General features: G+C 40.6%; 1 protein-coding gene across 6 annotated transcripts in view; it reads right to left on the bottom strand.

The window, feature by feature from the left end:
- The window catches only part of hdac5 (histone deacetylase 5), a 357,484-nt gene that overhangs the window by 273,826 nt on the left and 56,694 nt on the right, over positions 1–26,964 (bottom strand). For 5 of the 6 annotated variants that reach the window (XM_078529648.1, XM_078529650.1, XM_078529647.1 and 2 more), the window contains one exon: positions 22,413–22,601. The exons of the other annotated variant lie outside the window; for it this stretch is intronic. In XM_078529648.1, coding sequence (XP_078385774.1) covers positions 22,413–22,434 — 22 coding nt within the window. In that variant the 5' untranslated portion in view covers positions 22,435–22,601. The remainder of the gene's footprint in view (positions 1–22,412; positions 22,602–26,964) is intronic. 6 annotated transcript variants of the gene reach the window in all.

Raw genomic sequence — 26,964 nt, 5'->3', positions numbered from 1 at the left:
GGGACTGGCCCACCCTGACAGTAGCTACATTGGGGAAGTCATTACCCAGTGAGCAAGTCCGCGCTTGCCACCGCCCAAAAGGCAGAGTAGGTGTTGCAGTTAACTCCCAGGCATCCAAAACAGGTGGGCAGCACTCAGCCAAGGAGCTGGGGGAAGGAAAAAGGCTGGGATGGGAGTAGCAAAGGGTGGGGTGATGCAGTCAAAGAGGGGGCTAGCAAAATCCTTCTCCCCGGGGATAAATAGGGGCACAAAGTCCCCAGACCTGGGCAGCAAATTTAAAAAGACTGGATGAGCAGGAGGTCTGTCTGTTTGAAAGCTTCTTCTCAATTTTAGAAGAGGGGCACCAGGAAAGTCCCCGAATAGATACTCAGTTGGTGAGAAAACTACCTTGCCCAGACTTGAAACAAAAGGAGCCTGCACCCCTGCTGGATGAGAAGCTCTGGCTACACACCTGCCTTTCTGAATTTGGAGGCAGACTCGGCAGGTTCCCAAATACCCCCAGAGCTGGTGAGAAAACTGCCTCACCCAAGTGAGAGCAGCCAAAGCTAGCACAACCCCTGTGAGTGAGAATATGCCGAAAGATATGAGGCAGAACAGGGACTCAAAAAGGTCCCATATCAGGCAGAATAATTTAAAAAAGCCAGTATCCCCAGCTGGATGAGCAGGAGGTCTGGCTAGCCCACACCATCTTTCCAACCTAAGAGGGAGAACAGGTAAGGTCCCAAGTAAACACACAGATGGTGAGAGAGACTAGAGACTAGCTTAAATTTAGAAGAGGGGGTGAGACGTTTCACCTAGCCAGGAGAAGTTAAGAAAGTGTGTTTATTTTTCTCAGGGATTGCTGGAAAAGTTGGTACTATGGTGGATTTTTATTATTGGAGGGGTGAGGTCCAGGGACATAGTGGAGCAATGGGAATTTGCATTCAGAGGGGAAGTCTGTATGGAGGAGATGAGGTTGTGTGTGGGAAGGAAGGCATTCTGAGATCTGACAGGTGTGAGGAGCCTCCAGCATCTAGGCCTCAGGCTGCTGTCTACAAGGAACTGAAGCTGAGAAAAACTCACTTTGAATTCAACTGTCCAGTGGTGTGTGCTTTGCCTGGGTCTGTTTAAATTTGTGTGTTTTACCATTGCCTTAACAAAGGTGTAACTGGGAGTTAGATTAATTAGAGGATTTAGAAGGTATCATAGTAGTAATTTGTAGGTCTATGTATGTGCTTAAAATAATTTCTTCTATTAATAAAGGTTTATAAGAATTCAGTTTTATAAGAAACCTATAAGACTCAGTGGTCTTATTACTACTGAATTCAAAGCACACATCTCGAAACATACATTGCACAACAGTTGCGGCAGTTGTTTCAAGTTTCCCTTTGGGATTTGAGCAGCTTAGCATTTACCATCCGCTGTGTCATAACACAAGTGAGAAGGAGGCTTCCCCAGTTGAACCCTTGGCTGCCAAGCTGGCAGATCCCAGAGTCTCAAATGCCCAATCAGCAACCTTACCCAAGGGCAGTGGGAGGATGTGGCCACCCTGCTCAGGAAATTTAAAGAAGTTTAGTGGGATCAGCATAATGTCTAAACCTATGTATTTAAAGGCCCCAGGAGCCTGACTCCAGACCTGGAATTCCTTCTTTATCTTCTCGATTACCGGTTGTTCAAATTCTACAGATCCTCCCCACAGGAAATCATCAACATGCATGATAAAAATCCCAACTAGTTTCTCCTTATGGTACCAGTAGAACATCGCGGGGTCTGCCTTTAACTGAATGCAACCTATTTTCAACAAGACAGTCCTCACAGAAAAATGCATCATTCAACCTATAAACACACATTCAATTTCCATAGCTTTCCTTCTACATCCCTGGCTTCTTTGGGTGGTTTCAAAAAAACTTCCCTTTGAAACTTCTCCCCCTGTAAAAACAAAACCTTTATACCAATCGATTTGCACTCCCAGGAATAGGATGCCAAAATAGCTAAAAAATAATCTTCAAACTCACTTTCCCCGCAGTAGGCAACTCTACTCTGACATCATGATCTCCTAGTCTCTCTTCAAAGCCTCGGGCTACTAATCTCGCTTTGGCCTTATATGTGCCGTCTGGGAGTACCTTTTCTGTACAGATCCATCTGTGAGATAAATCTGACTGTCCTCTGTCAGGTATTTCAGAATATACCCCAAATTCCTTCCAACTTTCTAACTCTTTCCGTTTGGCTTCCATTATCAGCTTACTTTACAATTTATTAGCAGCTACAAGAATCTCTCTCTCATAAGGACTTCTACTTCTATTGAGATTGCTAGCTTGCTCTCTCGTCTTCCTTGTTAAGCTACGGCCTCGACTCACATTTCTCTCCCTTTCTGGACTGCTACTATATGATCGTCCACCCATGCAAACAGAGCTCTGTTCGCAAGTCCGTGATCTTTCTCTAGGGCCATGGCCACTTTCTGGTCCACTGTCAGAACTCATACTGCGCTTTCTGTGTTTCCACATCTTTACCTCGGTTTGTCAATCGGTAGGTCTTGTCTCCTGTCCTTCATCCTGCACATTTAGCCAATGTTTGTATTTACCAGTGGCCTTTCCTACTCTCCCTTTGATGGTGGCATCCCTCCACACACTGGTCCCTTCTGACATGTATGTTACCTCTGTTCCTACTTTGGGTAATTGCCCTTTTGGACGAATAGCGTTGTCCTGTACCTGAGCATTACTTTGTTCATCGTCAGTTAGCCCTGTACCTGCTGTCGTCTGCGCCTCAAAACTACCCAGTGTATGTGTATGTGAAATGCATGGTGCCTCCTCGCATTCTATGTCCTGTTCAGAACCTGTAAAAGTATAGTCAGTACCAATTAACTGTGAAGAATGTACCCTAACAGTTTAATTACCATGTTGCACAATTAATACTTTCCCATCACTCCCTATAGCCTTGCCAGGTCCTTTCCACTCTTTCTGGCCTTCCCTTTTATAATATACATGTCTCCTTGTCTAAACTGTATTCCGGATGGTCTTATGCGGTGCTGTAGGGCCTGCCGAATTTTCTCCGAAACCTCAGCTTTAATGAAAGCTTTTCTGCCTGCATGCAAAGCGTTCAGATGAGCAGAAAAAGTAGAGTTAATGCTGGTCCCTTCTAGAGCAGGGGGAGCATCTGACAACACCGAAGGTGACTTCAGATTTCTTCCGTACACCAACTGATACGGACTGTACCCCCCCCAACCATTTGCAGAGAGTTTTTTGCGTACACCGCCCCTGCTAGCGCCGTTTGCAGTTTACAACCTGGTTGATCAGCTAATATTTTATGTAACATGTCATCTGCATGTTTCTTTCACAAAGACCATTACTAAACAGGCTTTCAGCTGCAGTGTGCATAACTATGATGTTTAAATTTTCACACATATCTCGAAATTCTTCACTGGCAAATTCCCCACCATTATCTGTGAGGATCTTCGTTGGTGTTCCTAATCCTGTTCCTACCCATTTCTCCATGACCTTATCGACAATGGTCCTTTTGTCTTTGCTATGTATCACAGTGGATAGACTAAATCTGGCTGTCATATCTATGAAGTGTAGTAAAAAAATACCCCTATCCTTGACCCAAACTTTCAAGTCCATTGCCACTGCATCGTTAAACTCCCTGGCTAGTGGCAAGCAGTAATGGCCTGACTGAGTAAAATGGAGATCCACATTTTTCCCAAGCACGACTGCTCTATCATTCTTCATATCTAGCGTCATCCGAGCTTTCTTCATTGCAGATCAACTCAACAATAGGAGTATCTCGCTAGAAACCACATCAGTACTGATAAATAGATTGATCCCTGCTATCTTACAAGGGAGGCCCACCCGTTTGGAGGATGTTAATATATTGTCATCTCCGAACCTGAAGCAGGTAGAGCTTTCATACTCCTTCACCTTCCGCCGGTCTGCCTCATCGAGAGACTCCAGATAGCAGTCAAGCCAGTCCATGCCGCACACCGTAGAAGTGCAACCACTGTCCAGAACTGCACAGTTGAAGGAATCAACCATCAAGATACTCATCACCGGATTCAAACTCTCAGTGATCAATACAATTCCATCACGGCAGTCACCATCATCATTTTCAGTTTCAGATGAATCCGTCTCGTGGGTCACTTCAAAAACACAATTCCTTCGTTGTGGGCAGTTCATTGTGTAATGGTGCTGGGAATCACACCAAGAACGCCGATTAACCATTCCCCATGCATTTTTTGGGTTTAAACGTCTACGGTCACCATCCCAGGCACACTTTTTGTCCCGGCTCTCAAAATGGCTAGGGTTACGACCATTTTCTGACCTCTTGTCTCGGACCCCATCTTTGTATTGGAATCTTTGTACTGGCGAAATTCAGTCACCATTGAATCCTCTATCCTTTGTTTTACAGCATAGTTGTTTGCATTTGCTAAAAAAGTGGCAGGGAATGACAGAAATCTTTTTAGGGCAGCAGCCATTTGATCTAAGAGAGGTTCTTTCCCCCGGAACTGAACCCCTGTTAGTACTAAAAGACAATCAACATGGGAAATGCGAGCACAGTCCAGTAATTTAAATGCCAATACCGATTCTAGAATTTCAAGTTCAAATTGCTGTAGCCTCCTGTACCATTTATCAAAATCCATGATATATTCTGCCATGGACTGATCATCTGATTTCCTAAACCTATCAAAGATCGTCCAGGCTTCATACGCTTCCAATAACTCATCCTTTTTGTAGAACTTATCCAAAAATTGCATCAGATGGTTTAATCCCTCTTCATGATCCAAATCATCCACTTTCCACTCTGAAAATACTTTATTCCTTATCTTACTTTTGGCTGGTAACGATAACGCCAAAGCCATACCTTGCTTCTTCCAGAGTATAGCAGTAACCCAGGTCCACATTTCAACTTCAGCCTTCCATTGCTGATAAGGTTCAGAGTCAGAAAAAATTGGTGGATAGTCAAAGCTTGCGATTTTGCACCATTCCATAACTTAAATTGTTAGCAACAGGACACTTCTTTTCCCTCAGAGGGCTGAGACAGAAAGCTTCATATACAACAGTCAATCAGCAAAGCTTAAAGTTCATCCTCTGCTACCATGTTACTCACAATAAGAGGTTGTGGTGGAAGAGTTAATCCAGGCTGGTCTCTTGGTTAAAGCTGTTTTATTTCCAAAACAACTCCTCAGTGCTAACTTCCTAATAGCTTCCACACAAAGTGTTCCAGCTGTACCTTTTTATTCTATTCGGTTGGGATAATTAATGCCCATCTGTTTAACTACCAATTGGTTTTAACAAGATGATTGCCATATTAACAGCGGTCGGCTTCCCGACCGCCCCATCCAGCCAGCCTGACAAAGGGAAAAATGTGCCCAATGGGTTGTAAAAAGGGGCCTCGTTAGCTGTATAACTCAACCCAAAACCACCTTGTCACATGACCAAGACTTGTGTTGTTTAAATTCCTTTAATTATACAGCTTTTGAATTTTATCTTCAGTTGTGGTTTAACCTCCGAAGAGAACCAGACTCCAGGCTAGCAGCCTGTCTTTGACCTCCATCTCTCTCCAAGTCTGATTTCCAGAAAGGGCTGCCTAAAAAGTGAACTAACACTCAGGATACAAAAATACTTTGCTGCATTTTCAACAGACTCAACCTGCAACTGAGTTCCTAGGAGCAATACCAGGAATTCTGCCAGACAAAGCCACCTAAAAGAACTTTCCTTGGACATTGATTCTGGGCTCTGGACTCGCATGAAACCATAATTCTTATTTTTATCGTGGTTTCTGCCCTGAACCCCTTTCTTTCCCTTATCCCTCTTTTAATGTATGAATGCAAAAAGGGGCAGACATTGCAAAATCCCTTTCCCATGTTTTGTGTGTGTACAATAATCCAATTCTCTTATTTTACTATATCTCAAGCTTGCTGTGGGGTTATTAATAGAAGATTGGATAACTCCAAAACTGAAGGGTTGGGGAAAATACACCACCACTTGGAAAGGGGGAAATCAAATATCAAAAGCACCTGTTTACAGATGGATAGTGAGCAGAGAAATCAGGGCTGTTTAAATTGATCCCCCTCCTGTCCATAACAGTAATATCAATTTCACCTTCTTTACTCTAACATTGGATCCAATAGATCTTCATAGCAATTGAATTTAAATCTGAAATCACCATAGCTGCTCTGCTATATTATTCTGCTGTTTTTCCTTCCGGGTAGAAAAACTAAAAATAGATGCATTCAAACTCCTTAAAATACTGTACCAGAGATTTAATAATACACATTTAATATTCATTATATGCAGCTAAAAGTTTTATTTACATTATTAATCATTGGAATTGTTTTTCAACAGCTGATTAATCATTTGCAAATTTGTTTCTTTATCAGCTTTGGACAGGTTATTTCTACAATCCTCTCAATCCGCAGTTAATATCGACAGACCCAACAAACACTGATCTTCTTGGTTCTGCATGAAATATTATTTTCAAGCACATGTTTTATGATGTATTAGTATTACCTAACAGCAGCAGTGTTCTTATTAAAGGTTTGTTTTATTATATCTTTTTCTCCTGCAAAGTGAAACACATAATTTGTCCATCGGCCTATAATAGTACAAAAAATAATTTGACTCATGAAATCAAATTATGGCCACTTACATTGTTATACAGTTCTCCAGGTGGTAAGAATAAAAAAAATCAAACAACCATAGCAAAACTTCCATTTTGGCCTCATGCATCGAGACTTTCAAACCTGCAGTGTTTTAATTCAGTTGAACCTCTTCAAGGCTAAACCGCTGAACTTTACAGACACATATACAATGACATTAATATTTTTAAATTATACCATACCAAATCCTTCTAAATAAATACAAGGTCCCAACTCAAAATACTGGGCTTAACCAATGCATTTCAACTTTGTTGAAAGTACCAGTCAAGAGACGACAAGTCGCTCATACAACACTGGACTTTTAACCCTAAAAGGACTTGCGCTTACATAGGGCCTTGTCACATATCTCAAAAATGTGTCAAAGCAGTTCACACAAACTGAATAACTTTGAAGTGCTGTCACTTTTATATAGGTAAATCCTACTGTAAATACAATTACTTAAGACAACTTACTTCAAATTCCATTTCTGCATATACATAAATATGCCTGCTGCCCCTGTGACATTATTTGTAACGAGCAGTTTTCATAAATATGCTGTGAACACCCAGCTCTATTCACCATTACCTTTGTTCCCACAATCACCTCCATAATGTCAGCAGCATATGATAGGAGTTATAGATGAGTTAAACTTACCCCCGACTAAGCATTAATAAGATAGATCCCATCGTTCCCACTTCCACTTTCTACAGATTTCTCTCTTTCTATTAATTTGATGCCCTTGCCACTAATTCTAGCCTGTCTCCAAATGCCCAAGCTGAATTAGGCCATGTGAAATCGAGTGCCCTGTTCAAATCAGATCTGACTTTAAAACCTCATACTATCCATTACCAAGATGGCTCACTTCTCTTTTGGTAAAGTTGCCCAACTCTGCTCCTATCTCATCCCCAATGGTATAGAAACCCTCATCCGCACTTTAAGGAACAAAAGAATGAGCAGAACTTTCGATCCATTCAGCCTGTTCTGCCATTTGATGAGATCATGGCTAATCTGGATCTTAATTCGATCAATCTGCCTTGACTCCATATCCTTTTATACCCATAATTAGCAAAAAAAACTCTCTCAGATTTAAAATCATTAATTGAGCCACCATCTACTACTTTTTGTGGGAGAGAACTCCATAGCTCGTGTGAAGTAATATGTTTTAACTTCTCTCCTGAATGGCCGAGGTCCAAGTTTATGGCCTAGCTCTAAGTTTAAGGTTATGTCCAAGAATCCCCATCAGAAAAAGCTTCTCTGTTACCAATTATTTCCAAAATCCTGAAAACCTAAAAAAAACCCTTAACATTCCATATTACAGGGAATATAAACCTAGTTTACATAATCTGTCCTGATAATCTAAACCTTGGAGCCCTGCTAACGTCCTGGTGAATCTAGAAATGATTTTCACAACATCCTCAATGCTCCATCCTCCTTGAGCTCCAATTCATACAGAGCTCAGCTGGCTTCTTCTCCTCCCATAAATTGAATTAAAAATCCTCACCTTCAAATCAATTTACAGGTTTCAGCACCTATGCAATCATTTCCAGTCTTGTGTCGTCTTCTACACCCTTCAGCACTCAGTTGCTGGACTTCTATGCATCTAACTCTTCCTTTGTCTGAAGTTGAGCCATCAGCTGCCTCATTCCCTCTTTCCCCCTCTCAACAATAAATTATATTTATAAGAGGGCATTTAAGGTAACATAACATCCTAAAGCGTTTGACAGTATTATAAATCAAAATTTGACACGGAGACACATCAGATGATATTAGGGCTGATGACCAAAAGCTTGGGGTCAAAGGGGTGGGTTTTAAGGAGTGTCTTATGGAGGAGAGGTAGAGAGGTATGAGGGGAGAATTCCAAGGCTTGGGGCTCAGGTAGCAAAAGGCATGGCCACTAGTGAAAGAAAGTAAGGATGTGTATTTATTACAGCGCCCCTCATGATCTCTGGACATTGCAAAGTGCTTTTCAGCCACAGATGTACTTTTACATTACAGTCACTGCTGTAATGTAAGAAATCCACAGCCAATATGCACACAGTAAACTACCACAAACAGCAATGTGATAATTACCAGATAATCTGGTTTTGTGATGTTGACTGGGAAATAGCCAGGACACTGGGGATAAACCATCTCCCACCACCCCCCCTTTCTACGCTTCTTCCAAATAGTGAAAGGGGATCTTTTATGCCCATTTGAAGGGGCAGACAGGGCCTTGGTTTAACACATCATCCAAAAGACAATGCCTCCTACAGTCCAGTACTCCCTCAGTACTCGAGTGTCAGCTTCCATTTTTGTGCTCAAGTCCTGGACTTGACTGTCTGGGACTTGAACCCACAATTTAGTGATTCAGAGGCAAGAGGCTTCCAACCGAGCCATGACTGATACAGTGGAATGATTAAAAGCAGGGATGCTCAATTAAAAGAATTAAAAGAGTACAGATATTTCAGAGGTGATTTTGGAGATGGGGTGGGACAAAGCCATGGAGGGAATTGAAAACAAGGATGAAAATTTTACACAAAAACAAAAAATGCTGGAAAAACTCAGCAGATCTGACAGCATGTGTGGAGAGAAAGACAGCTAACATTGAGTCCATGTGACTTCTTCAGAGCTAAAGGGAAGCAGGGATGTGGTGAAATATATACTGTTTAAGGGAGGTGGAATAGGTGAAACTGGATAGAAGGCCAGCAATAAGTGGAGGCAAAGGAGAGATTGCGAAATTGCAAGATTGTGATTTGTCATAAACAAAGGGTCAAAGGGGTATTGATGGTGGTGGCACTGGCTATAGGAGATGCTAATGGTGACATTAAGAGTGGGAAGCAGAATATGATAATGGCAAGACCAGGGTAAGCACTCTGGAAAGTGACAGATGGCTCCAGTGGGGGTGGGGTGAGGGGAGGGGACGGTGGTGGGGAAAAAGATCGAAAAGGCTAAAAGCTAGGGATAAAACAATGAATAAAAATGGAAATAAATTTAAGAAATAATAATAATGAAAGTAAGTGAGGAAAAAAATAAATAAATAAAAAATAAAAATGAATTTGGGGAAAATGGGGGGGTTCAAAAAGGGGTGGGGATGGAGGAAAGAGCTCATGGTCTGAAGTTGCTGAACTCAATGTTAAGTCCAGAAGGCTGTAAAGTGCCTAATCGGAAGGTGAGGTGCTGTTCCTCCAGTTTGCATTGAGGTTCACTGGAACATTGCAGCAGGCCAAGGACGGACATGTGGGCATGAGAGCAGGGTGGAGTGTTGAAATGGCAAGCGACAGGGAGGTCTGGATCATGTTTGCGGACAGACCGAAGGCGTTCGGCAAAGCGGTCACCCAGTCTGCGTTTGATTGCTCCAATGTAGAGGAAATGTAGACCAAATTGAGGGAAGTGCAAGCAAAGCGCTGCTTCACTTGAAAGGAATGTTTGGGCCTTTGGATGGTGAGGGGGGCGTAAAGGGGCAGATGTTGCATCTTCTGCGATTGCATGGGAAGGTGCCGCGGGAGAGGGGTTGAGGTGCTGGGGGTGATGGTGGAGTGGACCAGGGTGTCCCAGAGGGAACGGTCCCTACGGAATGCTGACAGAGGGGTGGTGAAGGGAAGATGTGTTTGGTGGTGGCATCATGCTGGAGTTGGCGGAAATGTGGAGGATGATCCTTTGAATACGGAGGCTGGTGGGGTGAAAAGTGAGGGCAAGGGGGACCCTATCATGGTTCTGGGAGAGAGAGGAAGGTGCGAGGGCAGAGGCGCAGGAGATGGGTCAGGCACGGTTTAGGGCCCTGTCAACCACCCTGGGTGGGAAACCTCGGTTAAGTAGGAAGGAAGACTTATCAGGAGCACTGTTTTGGAAAGTGGCATCATCGGAACAGATGCGACGGAGGCAAAGGAACTGAAAGAATGGGATGGAGTCCTTACAGGAAGCAGGGCGTGAGGAGCTGTAGTTGAGGCAGCTGTGGGAGTTGGTGGGCTTGTAATGAATACTGGTGGACAGTCTATCACCAGAAATTGAGACAGAGAAGTCAAGGAAGGGAAGTGTCGGAGCCATTTTGTTTGTTCATTGTTTTATCCCCAGCTTTTTAGCCTTTTCGATCTTTTTTCCCACCACCATCCCCTCCCTCCACCCCACCCCCACTAGGGCCATCTGCCACTTTCCAGAGTGCTATTATCACATTCTGCTTCCCACTCTTAGTGTCACCATTAGCACCTCCTTTAGCCAGTACCATCACCATCAACACCCCTTTCACCTTTTGTTTTATGACATCTTTCGCAATGGCTACTTTGCCTCCATCTATTGCTGGCCTTCTATCCAGCTTCACTTATTCCACCCCCCCTTAAACAGTATATATTTCACCACATTTCTACTTCCCTTTAGCTCTGAAGAGTCATACGGACTCGAAACGTTAACTCTGTCTTTCTCTCCACAGATGCTGTCAGATCTGTTGCATTTTTCCAGCATTTTTTATTTTTGTTTCAGATTTCCAGCATCTGCAGTATTTTGCCTTTATCTTAATGAAAATTTTAAACTCCAGGCATTATTTAGCTGGGACCGATGCAGGTTAGCGAGTACAGGAGTTATGGGTGAACAGCACTTGGTGCAAGTTAGGACAAGAGCAGCAGGGTTGTGAAAGGTTGGCCAGGAACATACAGGAATAGTCAAGTCTAGAGGTAGATTACAGTAGCAGATTGAGCTGAGGCAAGAACAGAGTCAAGTGAAAATTAAAGAGGTGGTTTATGTGGTCTTAGCGATGGCACAGATATGAGGCCAGAAGTTCACCTTGGGATCAAATGCGCCACCAAGGTTGCAAACTGTTTGTCTCAATCTCATGGTTACAAGGGAGAGTGATGGAGTCAGTATCTAGGGAACAAAATTTGTCACAACAACCGAAAGTAATGCCTTCAGTCTTCACAATATATAACTGGAGGAAATTTCTGCTAATTTAGTACTGGAAGTTGGGCAAGTAATCTGACAATTTAGAGACAGTGAAGGGGTTGAGAGAGCTCTTGGTGAGGTAGAGCTGGGTGTCATCAGCATACATGTGGAAACTGATGCTGTGTTTTCAGGTGATTAGGAGGCAGCCAAAGACAGATCCTTGGGGAACACTAAAGGTAAAAGTATGGGAGGGGAATGAGAAGCCATTGCATTGATTCTTTGGCTATGATTAGATAGCTATAGAATGAAACCAGGCAAGTGCAGTTCCACTCAGCTGGATGACAGCGGAGAGGCACTGGAAGAAGATGGTGTGGTCAACCAGGAGTCTGTTGGAATAGTCAAATTTGAGGTAACAAAAGCATGAGTGAGGGTTTCAGCAGCAGATGAGCTGAGGCAAGGACTTTCCTAAACTTCATAAACCTTTTCTTGACCAAGGTGCTGTCATCTGTCCAAACTCCTGCTTCAAAATCAAACAATATAGGGAAGTATGAGTATTTCCAATATTTCTCTCTGTTGCTGAAGACCTGACATGCAGAAATAAGGTGAATAGATTCAATAATAGCCTTCAAATTGGAATTGGATAAATACATGAAGGAAGAAAAAATTGCAAGGATGTGGAGAAAGAGCAGAGGTGTGTGACTAACTGGGTCTTTCTTTGAAAGATCTGACACATATTTGATGGACAGAATGGCCCCTTCTGTGCTGTACTATTCTATGATTCTTTGCATAAAGGTACTGATGTATACACATATATATGCATACATCCAGGTAGTAGGTTATTCCATCGGATTCTCAGATTTTTATGCTTTGCTTTCACACTTTTATTTCTATTTTGTGCAGATGTGTATAATTCCATTCATTTGTCATATTCTTGCTAATTCTCTAATTCACAGGAAGCCACAGCACCCAGAATGTGCAATTAATATAAATTAACCAAGAAGTAAGTCAAGCATTGCACTTGCAATGGTGTGTGTCTTGGTGCATCTGTGGTCAGTTTACACTTACATTGTTAGGTAACTGTTGGTACTAATCATTCATGCAAATCCTGGTCAACTTAAATTGCACCGTTTGTTGCTAATCTTCACCCCAGTTCTTGTTAATGGAATCAACACAACTTTACTACAGTCCTATTATCATTTAAGGGGTGTTAGATCAAAATGCTATGGGTTGACTGGTATTATGTGGGTCAACCAAATTATATTAACTGCATATAGTGAGCGCTTTGGCATCCCGTGAAGCAAAATAATTAGCATGTACATGACAAATGATCAGAAACATACACATTAATGCATAAAAAATGATGCTGTGAGCAAACAAATGTTCGTGACCAATAAAACTTGCCTGGTGTTACAAAGCTGGTGCTATTACAAAGCCTCACTCATGTTAGCGAGTTAAGGCTAACAAAGAAAATATTGCATGCAAGACCTGTAAGGAAGAAACATTCATGTCAACTCTTCCTCCAAGAAAAAGTTCTTCTGGGACGCACTTTAGTGCACATCATTCATTTTATTCAAGCAAATGTTGGTCCATTTATATTTTGCAGATGAAAGTTACATCTGTGTTTGAGATCTGGCTTTGTCTTTAACAAGGAGCGATAATAAGTCAGCGATAAGGGTCCCTTGACATATCACTTAAACTACTGTCCTTAATACATTTGAGCACTGGGCCTTCTTAACTGAAGGCACAGATGCAGATGAGGAAATAGCCAAAGAAATTTTAGACCAAGAAAATAAGTTTTTGAATGCTAAAGTACTGCTGAAAGAGTTAAAGGCACATGAGTACACAATCTTTATTTGCCCATAAATTTATTTCAAAGGTACCTGGAAAATTTACATGCAAATACAAGAACTTGAAGATAAAACAAATTGTATTTATAGCATATTAACACATTCTTAGGACATTCCGAAATGCTTCACACTTAATTAATTGCTTTTGAAGTTCAGTTGCTGGGTGTAAGATTCAACTTCAGAGGGGGCACAAAGTGATCCCAGTGAATCAGCAACTGTTATACACACTGCCCAATTTTTCGACAACAACTGCTGATTCACTAGCAGCCAGATTGACCCCAAGCCAAGTTGTTATTTTACCCCCACTGTTATTACGTAGGCACACAAAAACATAACAAGGCAATAGCCAGCTGCCCTTTTTTGTTAGGTTTGGCTAAACAAGGATTTTGTTTTTTTTATTCATTCATTGGATGGTTCCCTCCCGATTCCTACTGACTTCAGTTTTATTGGGTTCCTTGATGCCACCTAATTCAGACAAATGCTGCCTTGATGTCAAGGGTAGTCACTAGCACCTCATTTCTGGAATTCAGCTGTTTTGCTCATGTTTGAGCCAAGGCTGCAATGAAGTCTGAAGTGGCGAGATCCTGGCGGAACCCAAACTGAACATCGATGAACAAGGTTATTGGTGAGTAGGTGTTGCTTAATAGCACTACCAGGAACACCTTCCAGCACTTATCTGATGATTGAGAGTAGACTGATGCAATGGTAAATTGATCCTGTTTTTTGTGAACAGGACATACCTGGGCAATTTTCCACTGTGTCGGATAGATGCCAGTTATAACTATACTGGAACAGCTTGACCAGAGGCAGACTAGTTCAGGAGCACAGGTTTTTAACACTACAGCCAGGATGATGTAGAGGTCCATGGCCTTAGCTGTAACTAGTGAGCTCAGCTGTTTCTTGATATCACATGGAGTGAATCGAATTGGCTGAAGACTGACATGTGTGATTGTAGAAATCTCAGGGGATGTTGAATCATCCACTCAGCACTTCTGGTCAAAGTTGGTTACAAATGCTTCAGCTTTTCCTTTTGCGCTCATGTGCGAGGCTCCACTATCGTTGACCCTCGAGTTGATTACTTAATTGTTCAATGCCATTCACAACTGGAAGAGGCTTGTTTCCACTGCAGTTTAGAAGAGAGAGGGGTGACTTTATTGAAGTATATAAGATCCTGAACGGTCTTGACAAGGTGGGCAGGGAAAGGATGTTTCCTCTTGAGGGTGAGTCCAGAACCAGGGAGCTGTGTTAAAATTAAGGGTCGCTCTTTCAGGCCAGAGATGAGGATTTTTTTTTTTCTCTGAGGGTTGTATGACTTTGGAACACTCTGCCTCAGGAGGCAGTGGGAGTAGAGTCATTGAATATTTTTTAAGGCAAAGGTAGATGGATTCTTTGTTAGGCAAGTGAATCAAAGGTTGTTGGGGGTAGATGGGAATGTGGAATTTGAAACACAAACAGATCAGCCATGATCTTATTGAATGGCAGAGCAGGCTTTAAGGGCCGGATGGCCTACTTCTGTTCCTATTTCGTATGTTCGTAATATTGCACTGCTTTGATCTGATCTGTTGGTTGTGAGAGCACTTAGCTTTGTCTAAAGGATATTGCTGTCATGGTTTAGCATGCATGTAAGTCCTGTATTGTAGCATAACCAAGCTGGCACCTCAATTTCAAGATGTGCTTGATGTTGCTCCTGGCATGCTCTTCTACACTCATCATTGAACCAGGGTAGATCCCTTAGCTTGATGGCAATGGTACAGTGAGGTTACAGATTGTGGTGGGATACGATGTTCCTGCTGCACGTCATGGATGCCTAATTTTGAGCTGCTAAATCTGTTCCGAATGTGTCCCATTTAACACAGCAGTAATCCCACACACGATAGAGGGAGTTTATCTCCACTTGGACCGTGTGGTGGTCAGTCCTATCAATAATGTCAATGGATAGATGCACCTGTGGCTTGCCGATGGTTAAGGACAAAGTCAAGTAGGTTTTTCTCCTTCTGTTGGTTATCTCGGCACCTGCTTTAGGCACAGTTTGGCAGCTAAGCCCTTCAGGACTCAGTCAGCTCCATCAATAGTGGTGCTACCATGTCACTCTTGGTGATGGACATTTAAGTTTTCAGAGTACATACTGTCACCCTTGCTACCCTCAGTGCTTCTTCAAATTAGTGTTCAATGTGAAGCAGTAATGGTTCATCAGCTGAGCAAGGGTGGTGGGTGGCAGGCAGTAATCAGCAGAGAGATTTCATCACTCAAGCTTGGTCTGATGCCTGGAGACTTCATGGAATCCAGAGTCAAAGTTGAGCACTCCCTAGGCCACTCCTTCCTGACTGTATACCTGCCACTACCTCTGGTGGTCTGTCCTGTTGGTGGGATAGGGCATACCTAGGGATGGTCACAAGGGGGTTTGAATAATTGGCTAAAAGGTATGATTTTGTGAATATGACTATTGCTTGACTAGTCTGCGGGACAGCTCTCTCAATTTTGGTCCTTGGTTGAACAGAGTTGCTTTCATGGCCATTTCAGATGGCACTTAAGAGTGACCAAATTGTCGTGGGTTTGATAGTCATATATAGGCCAGAATGGGTAAAGATGGCAGACTTCCTGCCCTAAGGAACACAAGTTAAACAGGTGGGTTTTATGACTATCCTGTAATTTCATTATCACTAGCTTTTTATTCCAGATTTATTTAATTAACTTTATTCTAATGCCCCAGCTGTCACAATGGGATTTGAACTCATGCCCTTGGATTATTAATCCAGGCTTCTTGAGTACAAGTCCAGTAACAAAACTGACATTCTACAGTACCCGTGTAGGATGTTGCCTAGGATGGCTCTGCCAATTGGAGTGCTACATCAATACTGCATTGAAATGTCATCTTAGATAATGTGCTGAAGTCCTAGAGTGGGGCTTTAAACCTCTGAAGTAAGAATGCTATTAATGGAGACAAATTAACACTTAAATAGGACAAAGAAAAATCAGCCGCAATTAATCTCTAAAAACGTATGCACTAGTTTCTAAGATGTGTATGCAGTATTGGTTGGCTATTTCATTAGTATTGCATTTAAATTAAATTAATTTGGTTTTTAAAGGAAGAGAATAAAAGCCGAGACCATACTCTTCAGATTAGCAAAATCTTCTTGCAAGTTTGCTGAATATTTCCCTTTGTTATAATTGGATAGTTCAGTAAAAAAAAAATCAAACGGAAACATTGTACCTCAAAGATGACAATAAAATGTAATGATTTAACAGCAGTAATTCAACAAAGAGAAAAGATTACATTCACATTCAGTTATTTATTTTCCTTAAATTATGTTAACCCTCCACCTACCACACACTACTGCAGGTAAAACAAATTGAATCAAAGGTGGGATTTACTAGCGATATCTGTTCTTTTAGGAAAATATCTACTCTAGGCTACGTTACTTGCCCAAAATCAGAACTTTCATGTAGACCTCTAATTAGCTTTTAGTTCCATTCCACCACCATAGAAATTAAATAACATATTTTATGCAAGGTGCCTCAAATAGAGAATGAGCTACAAAACTAGTTCTAAACATACAATTCCAAAATGAAATAGATTTGTAATGATCTAAGATTTTGGTAATGACTTTTTTTTTTGCCATGCTGCTGCTGCATAACACAAAGAATCCAGACAAAATAAACTCAACCCCATTGCACAGAAAGGTCCATGAAGGCCCAGGAAAGAAAGAAAAAATCTGAATCAAGCATGAAGAATGAGAAATATTACACATTAAGGAAGGAAAATCTATTTTTCTTTTTCTTCATTATTCTCTAAATAGCAACAGTTACTCCATCTAAGCATTAGCTTTTCACACTGGGTGACCGCTTTGCGGAACACCTCCCTGTCATTTGCCATTTCAACACTCCACCCTGCTCTCATGCCCACATGTCCGTCCTTGGCCTGCTGCATTGTTCCAGTGAAGCTCAACGCAAACTGGAGGAACAGCACCTCATCTTCCGACTAGGCACTTTACAGCCTTCCAGACTGAATATTGAGTTTAACAATTTTAGATCATGAACTCTCTCCTCCATCCCCACCCCCTTTCCGACCCCCCGCTTTTTTTCCCAATAATTTATATAGATTTTTCTTTTCCCACCTATTTCCATTATTTTTAAATGTATTTCCATCCATTGTTTTATCTCTACCTTTTAGCCTTTTTCGATTACTTCACCCCACCCCCACTAGGGCTATCTGTACCTTGCTTGTCCTGCATTCTACCCTTAAATAGCACATTCCTTAGATAACATCACCATCTTCAACACCTCTTTGTCCTTTTGTCTGTGACATCTTTTGGCTATCTCCACCTATCACTGGCCCTCTATCCAGCTCCACCTGTCCCACCCTCCCTTAAACCAGCTTATATTTCACCTCTCTTCTATTTTTACTTAGTTCTGTTGAAGAGTCATACGGACTCGAAACGCTAACTGTGTTCCTCTCCACAGATACTGCCAGACTTGCTGAGTTTGTCCAGGTATTTTTATTTTTGTTTTAGCTTTTCACATTTCAGAAAGGTGCTAACACTCATCTTTCTCTACAAATTTTAAAATGATTTTGTACTTGAACCAATTGGAAGGATGCTGTTGTACAGCACATGGTCTGTTTACATACAGATATATAATGCAACACAGATAAAATAAAATCTTGCTGAAGATTAAACAAACGAATCCATCCTTAAGAACATAAGATTGCAGGAATGATGAAATACACATTGGGCTTGCTCAATCATCTATGTCTTTTTCAATTTAAAGTAGTAATCAATAAAGCTAATGTCCTGCCCAGTGAAGGTGTCCTATTCATAACTTCAAACATGGACTGTGTTTGTATGGAAGCTTCTGGGACTGTCTTTAACTTTTGAAAATGGACACTATTGACTGTAAAGGGTGACTGCCAAGGGGTCACCGTACACTCAATCTGTGTATTCCAGAAAACACTACCAGACCGTCTTGACAGGAGGTGAAGAACAGAATATCCATATCCTGAAACCATCTCAACTGCCTTCCTGACTTGAATGGGTTATTTGGAGACCAAGACAATGATTGTCTCAAACCCCGGGAGGACGTCTGCAAACAACAAGACTATGGTTGTAGCTAACTAGCTGAAATCCACCACCATATTTGGAAAAGGGTTGTGAAGGACCACATGATGGATAGCCATGTTGGTCACCTTTTTAAAAAAAATGGTTTTTAGGGCAGTCTGCAGAGAACACTGAAAGCTACAAAACAGCAGCAGGAAAAAAGCAGTGTCATCTTTGCCTTTAACAACCTGGAGGCTGTGAAAATATTAAAAGCCTCTCAACCTGATTCCTTTTCTCTCAAAAGAGAACAATAGTACAAAGATTGACTCCAGCTAAGGAAGCTACAAGGAATCGACTTCATGATTTGCCAAGAAGCCATCTCTTCCAGGAAATCCTGCAATAATCCTAATATTCAATTTCAGTTATTTGAACTCATCTAAACTACAATTTATGAGTGGAAAAGACTCCTTTCTTTACCAGGCCCGCAATGACTGTCCTTCTACAATAAACCAAACATGAGAAATATGAACTATTCTTTTGTTTACAACTTGTAAAAGTGCCCTATTCTCTTTAACTGTATTTTTCTCAAATTTGCCTGTGTGTGAGTTGCGAGTGATTGACATAGAGTTTAGATTTTCGGGTGACTACATGAATAAATTATCTTCTTTATTTAAACTCGTGGAGGTTTGCTGATGTTATTCCAATTAATTGCCTACTCAAGAAGGCCAAGGGTCACACACACACACGCCTTCATTTCCAAAGCCACTCTGATTATGGACATTAAGGGAAAGAATTGGGGATTTTAGTTTATCTCTCCTCCCCCATCCATAACAATGGTAGAGAAAGAGAACACAATTCGGATTGAGAATCACGTCAGAAACTTTAAACTTTTCTTCCTTGCAGTTGTTGCTTGAACAGTATCTAAAAAGAAAATGTCAGTCATATTTTCAACATTTTCAGTTTTGCCCTTGCTTAACAGGCTAGTCACATGCTGAAATACATAAAATTTTACACATCAAAATAAGCTATTCTGACTACATGAAAATCACTGATGAGACAACGTCTATGTGCAAGTGTCCTGACAATCCAAGACAATGGGGGTCCAGATGGGTGGTGGAGAAAGTAGAATTAGGTATTGTCAGCATAGATATGGAAACTGACCCCGTATCTGTGGGTGCTGTTGCCAGAGTGAGGAAGAGGGGGGTGCCAAAAATAGATCCTTGTGGAAATCTGAAGCAATGGTATGGGGGCGAGAAGAGACGACATTGCTGGATACGCTCTCGTTATAATCGGGCAGATAAGCGTGGAGCCAAGCAGTGGCAATCCCACTGAGCTGGATAATGGAGGAAACTGGAATAAGATTGTGTGGTTGTACACTATATTTAAGCAACTTATATGAAATAGGCCAGTACATCTCCCACTGTATTTGTAAACTGATCCTTAATATGTTCTCACAGCAACTTTCATTGCTGTTCCACAAAGCTAAAGATCACTATTAAAAAATGCTTGCCTCATTAAAAAAGTGACAGAAATAGCTGCTCTGCTTATTAGGAAAGGAAAAAAAGATGGTGCTCCATGGTTTTCCAAATGGGAATACACAACCAGAAGCTTTCAGCCCCTTTCCCAGTCAAAATCTGCTGAGCCAGACTGTACCTACGTTCTTCTGCTGATGGTGGCCCAGCTAGGTCAACTGCAAATGTGTAGCAGCAACGGCAACTATTTTTGATAGAATATCTTGACTGGCTGACATTTAAAACAGAAAGGGGAAAATTACCAGAGTAACACAAAATATTATGCAGACAGCTGTGTAGGTGGCTCTTTTGTTTTAAAATAAAATTGAGGTATTTTAAAATGTGTTACTGTTTTGCTAACACAGAAGAGTATGAATGATGTATTCAAGATTTGGGTCCCCACTCCTTTCATGCTGGGAGATGGAGAAGCTCAGTTTGAGGAACGAGGCAGGCCAGAAGGTTCTGAGCTTTCAAAAGGTCCAAGAGGAATAGACCAAGGTGATGTCAAACTGCACACATCATTCTAAATTTTATTGAGAAAGTATTCTTAAAACTTACATCAGGCAATGAGCAGAGGTGGCAAAGTATGCCCTTTCTTCCCATTTTCAGAGTTTCAAGTCCTTACATTTGAACTAGAGGACCTGCATTGAGATACAATGTCCATGGCCCTTTTCAGACTAACTGTAATTTAATTGCAGGCATAAGATACCAAATTAGGCTTTGGTTTATGTCCTTAAAAGTCAGTGTGAATATAATATCCCTGCCCAACCACAGACTAATTCAAACACCATCAACCTGGTTTAATCAATTGAACCTCCAACTGAGCTCATATAACAAACTGATACTGTCCTTTAAAGACAATGTATGCTGCCAAAGAGAACCAGTGAGGACCCAGCATACAAACTGAGGAATTACTCCATTTCAAGGACATGATAGAAAATTCAGGAAGAACACACCATGCCTATAGAAAGCAAACATTCCTGTGAGTTCAAAGTTTTCAGAGATAAATTTATGTTGATGCATATTACCTTTGTAAGAAAGAATTTTCAATAAAAAGGGCCTTCCCTGGTAAAATACAGTACACCTGTTGGGAGATGCTTTCCTTCCTATTATACAGAGCTTAAAATTTCTTATCTAATGACAGTTCCAATCAGAGGACCTACCATTTGCTATCTTAATTACATGGAGAATAAAATTAACTTAAGTCAATGGGGGCTTTCCCAGTTGACCACCAAATCAGCATCTGTAATATGCAAGTAAATCGCACAAATAAGAACAGAGAAATCAGACTGTTATACATCCAATCCATAATATTGCCACTTAAAAACACTAAGTTTTATTTTTAAACATACTGCGTTTTGATTTCTCATATTAAATGAAAGCTTGTATAGGTATTCCCTCTCTAACCCTATCCCTTCTAGAAGCACCGTCATTCAATTTTCTCACCATCCTCTAAGTGATTCATATTCTCTTCTTTATCAGACTCCATTAGCTCATATAATCAGTTCCAAAAAATAACTTCTAAAGTTCAAAATGCATGCCAACTCCTAACACAATTAAAAAGGGAAAAATGTTGAATTAATACACGCAAAATCAAAACTTAATTGTTTAGCATTAACTTGCTATCAATGCCCCATTTCTAAGCCTTAGATTAAAAGGTCTGCCATCTTTAGAGCTGCAGAAAAATAAAGTGTGCATTCCTCTTCTCTGACAAAGAAAAACAATGTTCTTGGCTCCTACTCCATAATTCCTCATCTGCCTCTATGTCTGCTTTACAGATTGTTTCCCTCTGTCTCTCTATGACTCTAAAGCAGTTGTCATAATTGGTGTGCCTGTGTCTTTCAGTTTCAGGGCCTTATTTAATAAGTCAGGACCACTGCATTTGGCCAGTTGTGAGATGCGTGTTGGCATATAGCAGTGAAGGTGAATAGTTTACAACTTAACCAGGTGGTGAGAGAGATTTTATCAAACAGCAAATACTAAAAATAATTTAGTCATAAATAAAATCATGTTAATAAATCAAGAAATAAAGCAGGGTTTAAAAATGAGGAGAGTGAAAATTGAAGAAGAAAGTTGCTTTGTTTTGTGCTCTTGTGCAACTGATCATCAGGATGTAATTTACTATTAACTAACTTAATTATGTGGTTAGCATGGACCAATCAGCAAGGCTGAAGAAACTCACTGAGCTTATCATGATATAGTCTCAATGTTTTCAGAATATAGCTTAATTTTAAGATATTTTACATTATTGGAAAGATTTTATCATGTTTTTCTACCAAGACCAGATACACCACAATGCTTTAGCAGGAGCATTAACTTTAAATAAAAGGAGAAATAGGCAAATTAGTATGAAACAATTTGATTTTATTTTCATAATATATATCATTGAGACACAAATTTTGACAAGCATCATACTTCTGCATGACAATATACTGAGATTAATATCTGCTCTTCAGTTTGGAGGTTAAAAACCTCTACTGTTGATCTTCACTCAATTTCTTCAAAAATAAATCATTCTAATAATGAAAGAAAATTCTTAAAAAAAGGACACTGAAAATATTACCTGTGTTATCTGGAGAGCTCATGATTCACTTGGTCTCACTGGAAGCACCTGCCACACAATGTCTGTTTACAACACTCAAACCAATAGATCCTGCTGAGATTGAAGTTGGTGTAGATACTGTTGGTTTTCCTACATTAGGCTGGCATCTCTTCCCGCATCAGGCACAAATAATTCTTCCCAAACGTGGTGCTGCATATCAAAAGAGAAACAAGGACATGAACGTATTTTGCATAGTCGCATTTAACCTTTGTAGATGTGTAAATAGTTTATAGTATAAAAGAGTTACAAATCATTTTGAGATATGCTTTTATTCGTAAGGTGCATAGGATTATTTTCATTTAAGCGAAGGTGTCCAACTTGCCTTTTACTACTGTTATGGCACAGCGGGTGGTAAATGCTGAGCTGTTCAAATCCCAGAGGGAAACTTGAAACAACTGCCTTGAATTCAGTAGTAATAAGACCGCTGAGTCTTACAGGTTTCGTACAAAACTAAATTAAACCTTTATTAAATAAAAAAATGATTTTAATCACAAACATAGGTTTATAAATTACTACTATAATAACTTCTAAATGCCCTGGTTAATCTGACTCCCAGTTACACCTCCATTAAGGCAACAGTAAAACACACAGATTTAAACAGTCCCAGGCAAAACACACACCCTGGACAGTTGAAATCAAAATGAGTTTTTCTCAGCTTCAGTTACTTGTAGACAGCAGCTTGAGGCTTAGATGCTGGAGGGTATTCACACTTGTGTTAGATCTTAAAATGCCTGCCCTTACACACAGCCTTCTCTACTTTATACATATTTTCTCCTTTGAATGCAAATTCCCATTGTTTCACGATGTCTTTGAACTTTACCTCTCTAATAATAAAAATCTATCATTGTACTAATTTTACCAATAATCTTTGGGAAAAATAAACGCACTGTTTCTTAACTTCTTCTGCTAGGTGTAACATTTCATCTCCTCTTTTAAATTCAAGCTACTCTGATTTATGTACAAATGTAAATATTCCCTTTACACCTCATATTCTAAAACTTCACCCATTACCTATTTAGCATTTCAAACCTAGCCTCTCTTCTTACATCAAAGCCTTCAGACCAGCTGTCTTCAATTAAGTCCACCCCCCCACACAAACACACACAGACCCATAGACAAAGACCCCACTATTGCTCAATAAATTCCAAAAAAATTATGAAAATTATTATATCTTCCTGACACTACATGCAACATTATATAATTTTAAATTATGTGATTTATATATTAAAAAAACTTCACATCTATATGCATGTAGTTTCATTTTTCCATTATAAATTCCTTTATCCAATAATCAAAATATCTATTCAAACTTGTCATGCTGTAATCAACAGTGATAGTTTAGCTTCACAGCATTGCATTTGCTTGCCCTTCAATTTTTACTGCAGGGAAACTCCTACCACCTAACTAACTCTATATCTCTGCTTCCCAAATTGCTCCATTTTGCTATTCAGCTATAAATAATAAGATAAAATCAAATGATGTAAAATTAGGACATAATTTAAAATGGAGACGCAAGTAAGTCTGCACGTTGTGGTGCAATTATCCCATACACTCCAATCCCATTTAGAAGCATAGAATTCGTCTGACTCTACCCGTGCAACAAGAGAACAATATGTTAAAAAAAACTCTGTATAACACATTAAATGATGCTCCTTTTATCCTAAAAAAATTTCTCCATGTACTTTTGATTTAGCTTACATACCGTATATACTTGAGCAATGGTTGATCTTGTCTATAAGTCGACACCTGGCTTTTAGCCAAAAAATCCAAACTCTTTATACTTACCACCCACTCAATGCTGAAGTCAAACTCGCCCCGTTGCAAACCGACTCATTGATAGAATCATAAAATAGCACACTATTGAAGGAGGCTCTTCAATTCCTCGTGTCATGTGATGTCAAGGCTACCACCTTACTGGTGTGCGCTGCATTCCCACCAATCCTGCCTTCCAACATGGCAGCACAGTATCAAGAAGGGACAGCAAGTACACAGCCCAGTTCAAACTTAAAGTTGTTGAGTTTGCAGAGCAAACAAATAATTGTGCACCAGCTAGAGAATTCAAGATATCAGAGAAGAAGGTTAGAGATTGGAGGAAGCTCTCTGCACAGCTTAGTCAGATGCCCAAGAATAATCGGAGGAAAGCCTAGCACGTGGAAGCAGTTGGAAAACGAAGTTGCAAAACATGTCAATGAAAATCACCAGAGTGGACGCTCAGTTTCTCGAGGATCCATCTGAATCTTCACCCTGAAATAAGAAAATTAGGCTTTGCAGATTTCAAAGCCAGCCCTAGATGGTGTGAGGTTTGTGAAGAGAAACAATCTTGTACTGCGAGAGAAGACCAAAATTTCACAGCATCTTCCAGCAGAACTCAATGACAGGATTATCATATTTCAGCAGTTTATATTCAAACACCAACAAAAGAATGGATACAGATTGGCGTGTTGGGAACATGGATGAGACCACCATGAATTTTAACATGCCAGCTGGTCAAATGGTGAGCAAGGTTGGAGGGAAAAGAATGCTAATGAAGACAACTGGCCATGAAAAGAATAGATTCACCGTTGTGCTGGCCTGTATGTCTGACATAACAAAGCTTAAGCCAAAAGTAGTCTTCAAGAAAAAATCCCTCCCAAAACAGCAAATCCCAAAAGGAGCAGTTGCCCACATTCAGGATGGATGATATCACATCCATGATGGATGGATGAGGATGGCTTGAAAATATGACTGAGCACCAAACTCCAGTTGGAATTTCCAAACAGGAGGATTACATAATGAAAAAATTCTTCTCATCTGGGACATGTTCAAATCACACCTCGTCGTTGATGTTGTTACTAAAATTAGATGGCAAAACTATGATATTGCAGTGATTCTTAGTGGTCTAACCAGCCTTGTTCAACCATTGTATGTCTCTCTGAACAAGCCCTTCAAGAATAGCATGAGAAAAAAGTGGAATGACTGAATGATAGGGAGACAGTCTGTTAGCAACCCTGTGTGAAAGGGTTGTAGAGACCTGGGATGAAATCAGGACAGATATTGCCATCAAATTGTTCAACAAATGCGGGATATCCAATGCACCTGATGGCACAGAAGATAATTATTTGTGGAGTGATATGAGCGATGATGACCTGATTGCTGAAGAAGATGATCCGTATGATGATGCCATTTAAGCAGCAAAATGGGACGGGTTATTTGGCTCTGAAGAGAGGCGTAGGGTGATTTTTATGTATTTTAAAACACATTCAGGGCCTGCTCTGCTACTAAGTTGTATTCTTCTCTGTGCTGTGAAGAAAAACAATGAAATTGTATAAATTTGTAGAAATATTTACTTTTGATGAATTTGGTACATCTGATAAATTTAGTGTACACAAATTAATGTCTGTCTCCATAAAGGTTATTATTTATTTATAAAAAATAAATAACAAAATTACTTTTGGCTCCTTTGCATTACTCAAAAAGCAGGACAAATCTAACTCAGACAATTACTACCCCAGTCTACGCTCCATCATCTGCAAAGCGATGGAAGGGGTCTTCAAAGGTGCTATCAAGCGGCACTTACTCAATAATAACCTCACTGATGCTCAGCTTGGGTTCTGCCAGGGCCACTCCGTTCCTGAACTCATTACAGCCTTGGTCCAAACTTGGACAAAAGAGCTGAACTCCCGAGGTGAGGTGAGAGTGACTGCCCTTGACATCAAGGCAGCAACTGACTGAGTGTAGCATCAAGGAGCCCTAGCAAAACTGGAGTCAATGGGAATCGGGGCAAAAACTCTCCACTAGTTGAAGTCATACCTAGCACAAAGGAAGATGTTTGCGGTTGTTGGAGGTCAATCATCTCAATCCCAGGACATCACGCTGCAGGCGTGCCTCAGGGTTGTATCCTAGGCCCAACCACCTTCAGATGCTTCATCAATGATCTTCCCTCCATCACAAAGTCAGAATTGGCGATATTTGCTGATGATCACAATGTTCAGCACCATTGTAAGGTTTCAAGGTATAAAACCCTTTTAATTAAAATCTCTAAGTTCTGAATTCTTAAGTCCTCAGTTATGCTTGACCTAACAAGGTACAAATAATTAATATTTATGAATCAGGTAGAATTTAAGCAAGATTTTACATATACTTAACAAAAAAGCTGAAGACAACATCGAAGTTTCTCATCCCTCAAGGTCGTAGGATTCCTCGAGTACTACCAGCACAAGGCGATGCCTTTCATCTTCTGTCTCTGAAGTGATATTACTGTGTCTCAGAAAAGTCATATCTCAGAAGCCATGGTAAAATTGTGCCAACAAAGACTTTGATTTAACCACTTTTATCCCCACTGCTCATCTCTTATTTTGAAAGAGTTCAAATTCATCTCTTGGACCGGCTTAAGCTGCGGGTCATCTGGTGTCACTCCATCTCTATAACTAGAATCACGTAGACTGAAGACAAATGTCCATCTCTTATTCCTTAGGCCCCTGGAGTTTACATTCCATTGTGAACAAATCACATATCCTTGTAGATACAGAGCAGT

Source organism: Cetorhinus maximus, chromosome 25 (genome assembly GCF_964194155.1).
Source record: "Cetorhinus maximus chromosome 25, sCetMax3.hap1.1, whole genome shotgun sequence".
NCBI lineage: Eukaryota > Metazoa > Chordata > Chondrichthyes > Lamniformes > Cetorhinidae > Cetorhinus > Cetorhinus maximus.
The sequence above is the reverse complement of the archived record's forward strand: the minus strand, read 5'-3'. Positions and strand labels throughout refer to the sequence as shown.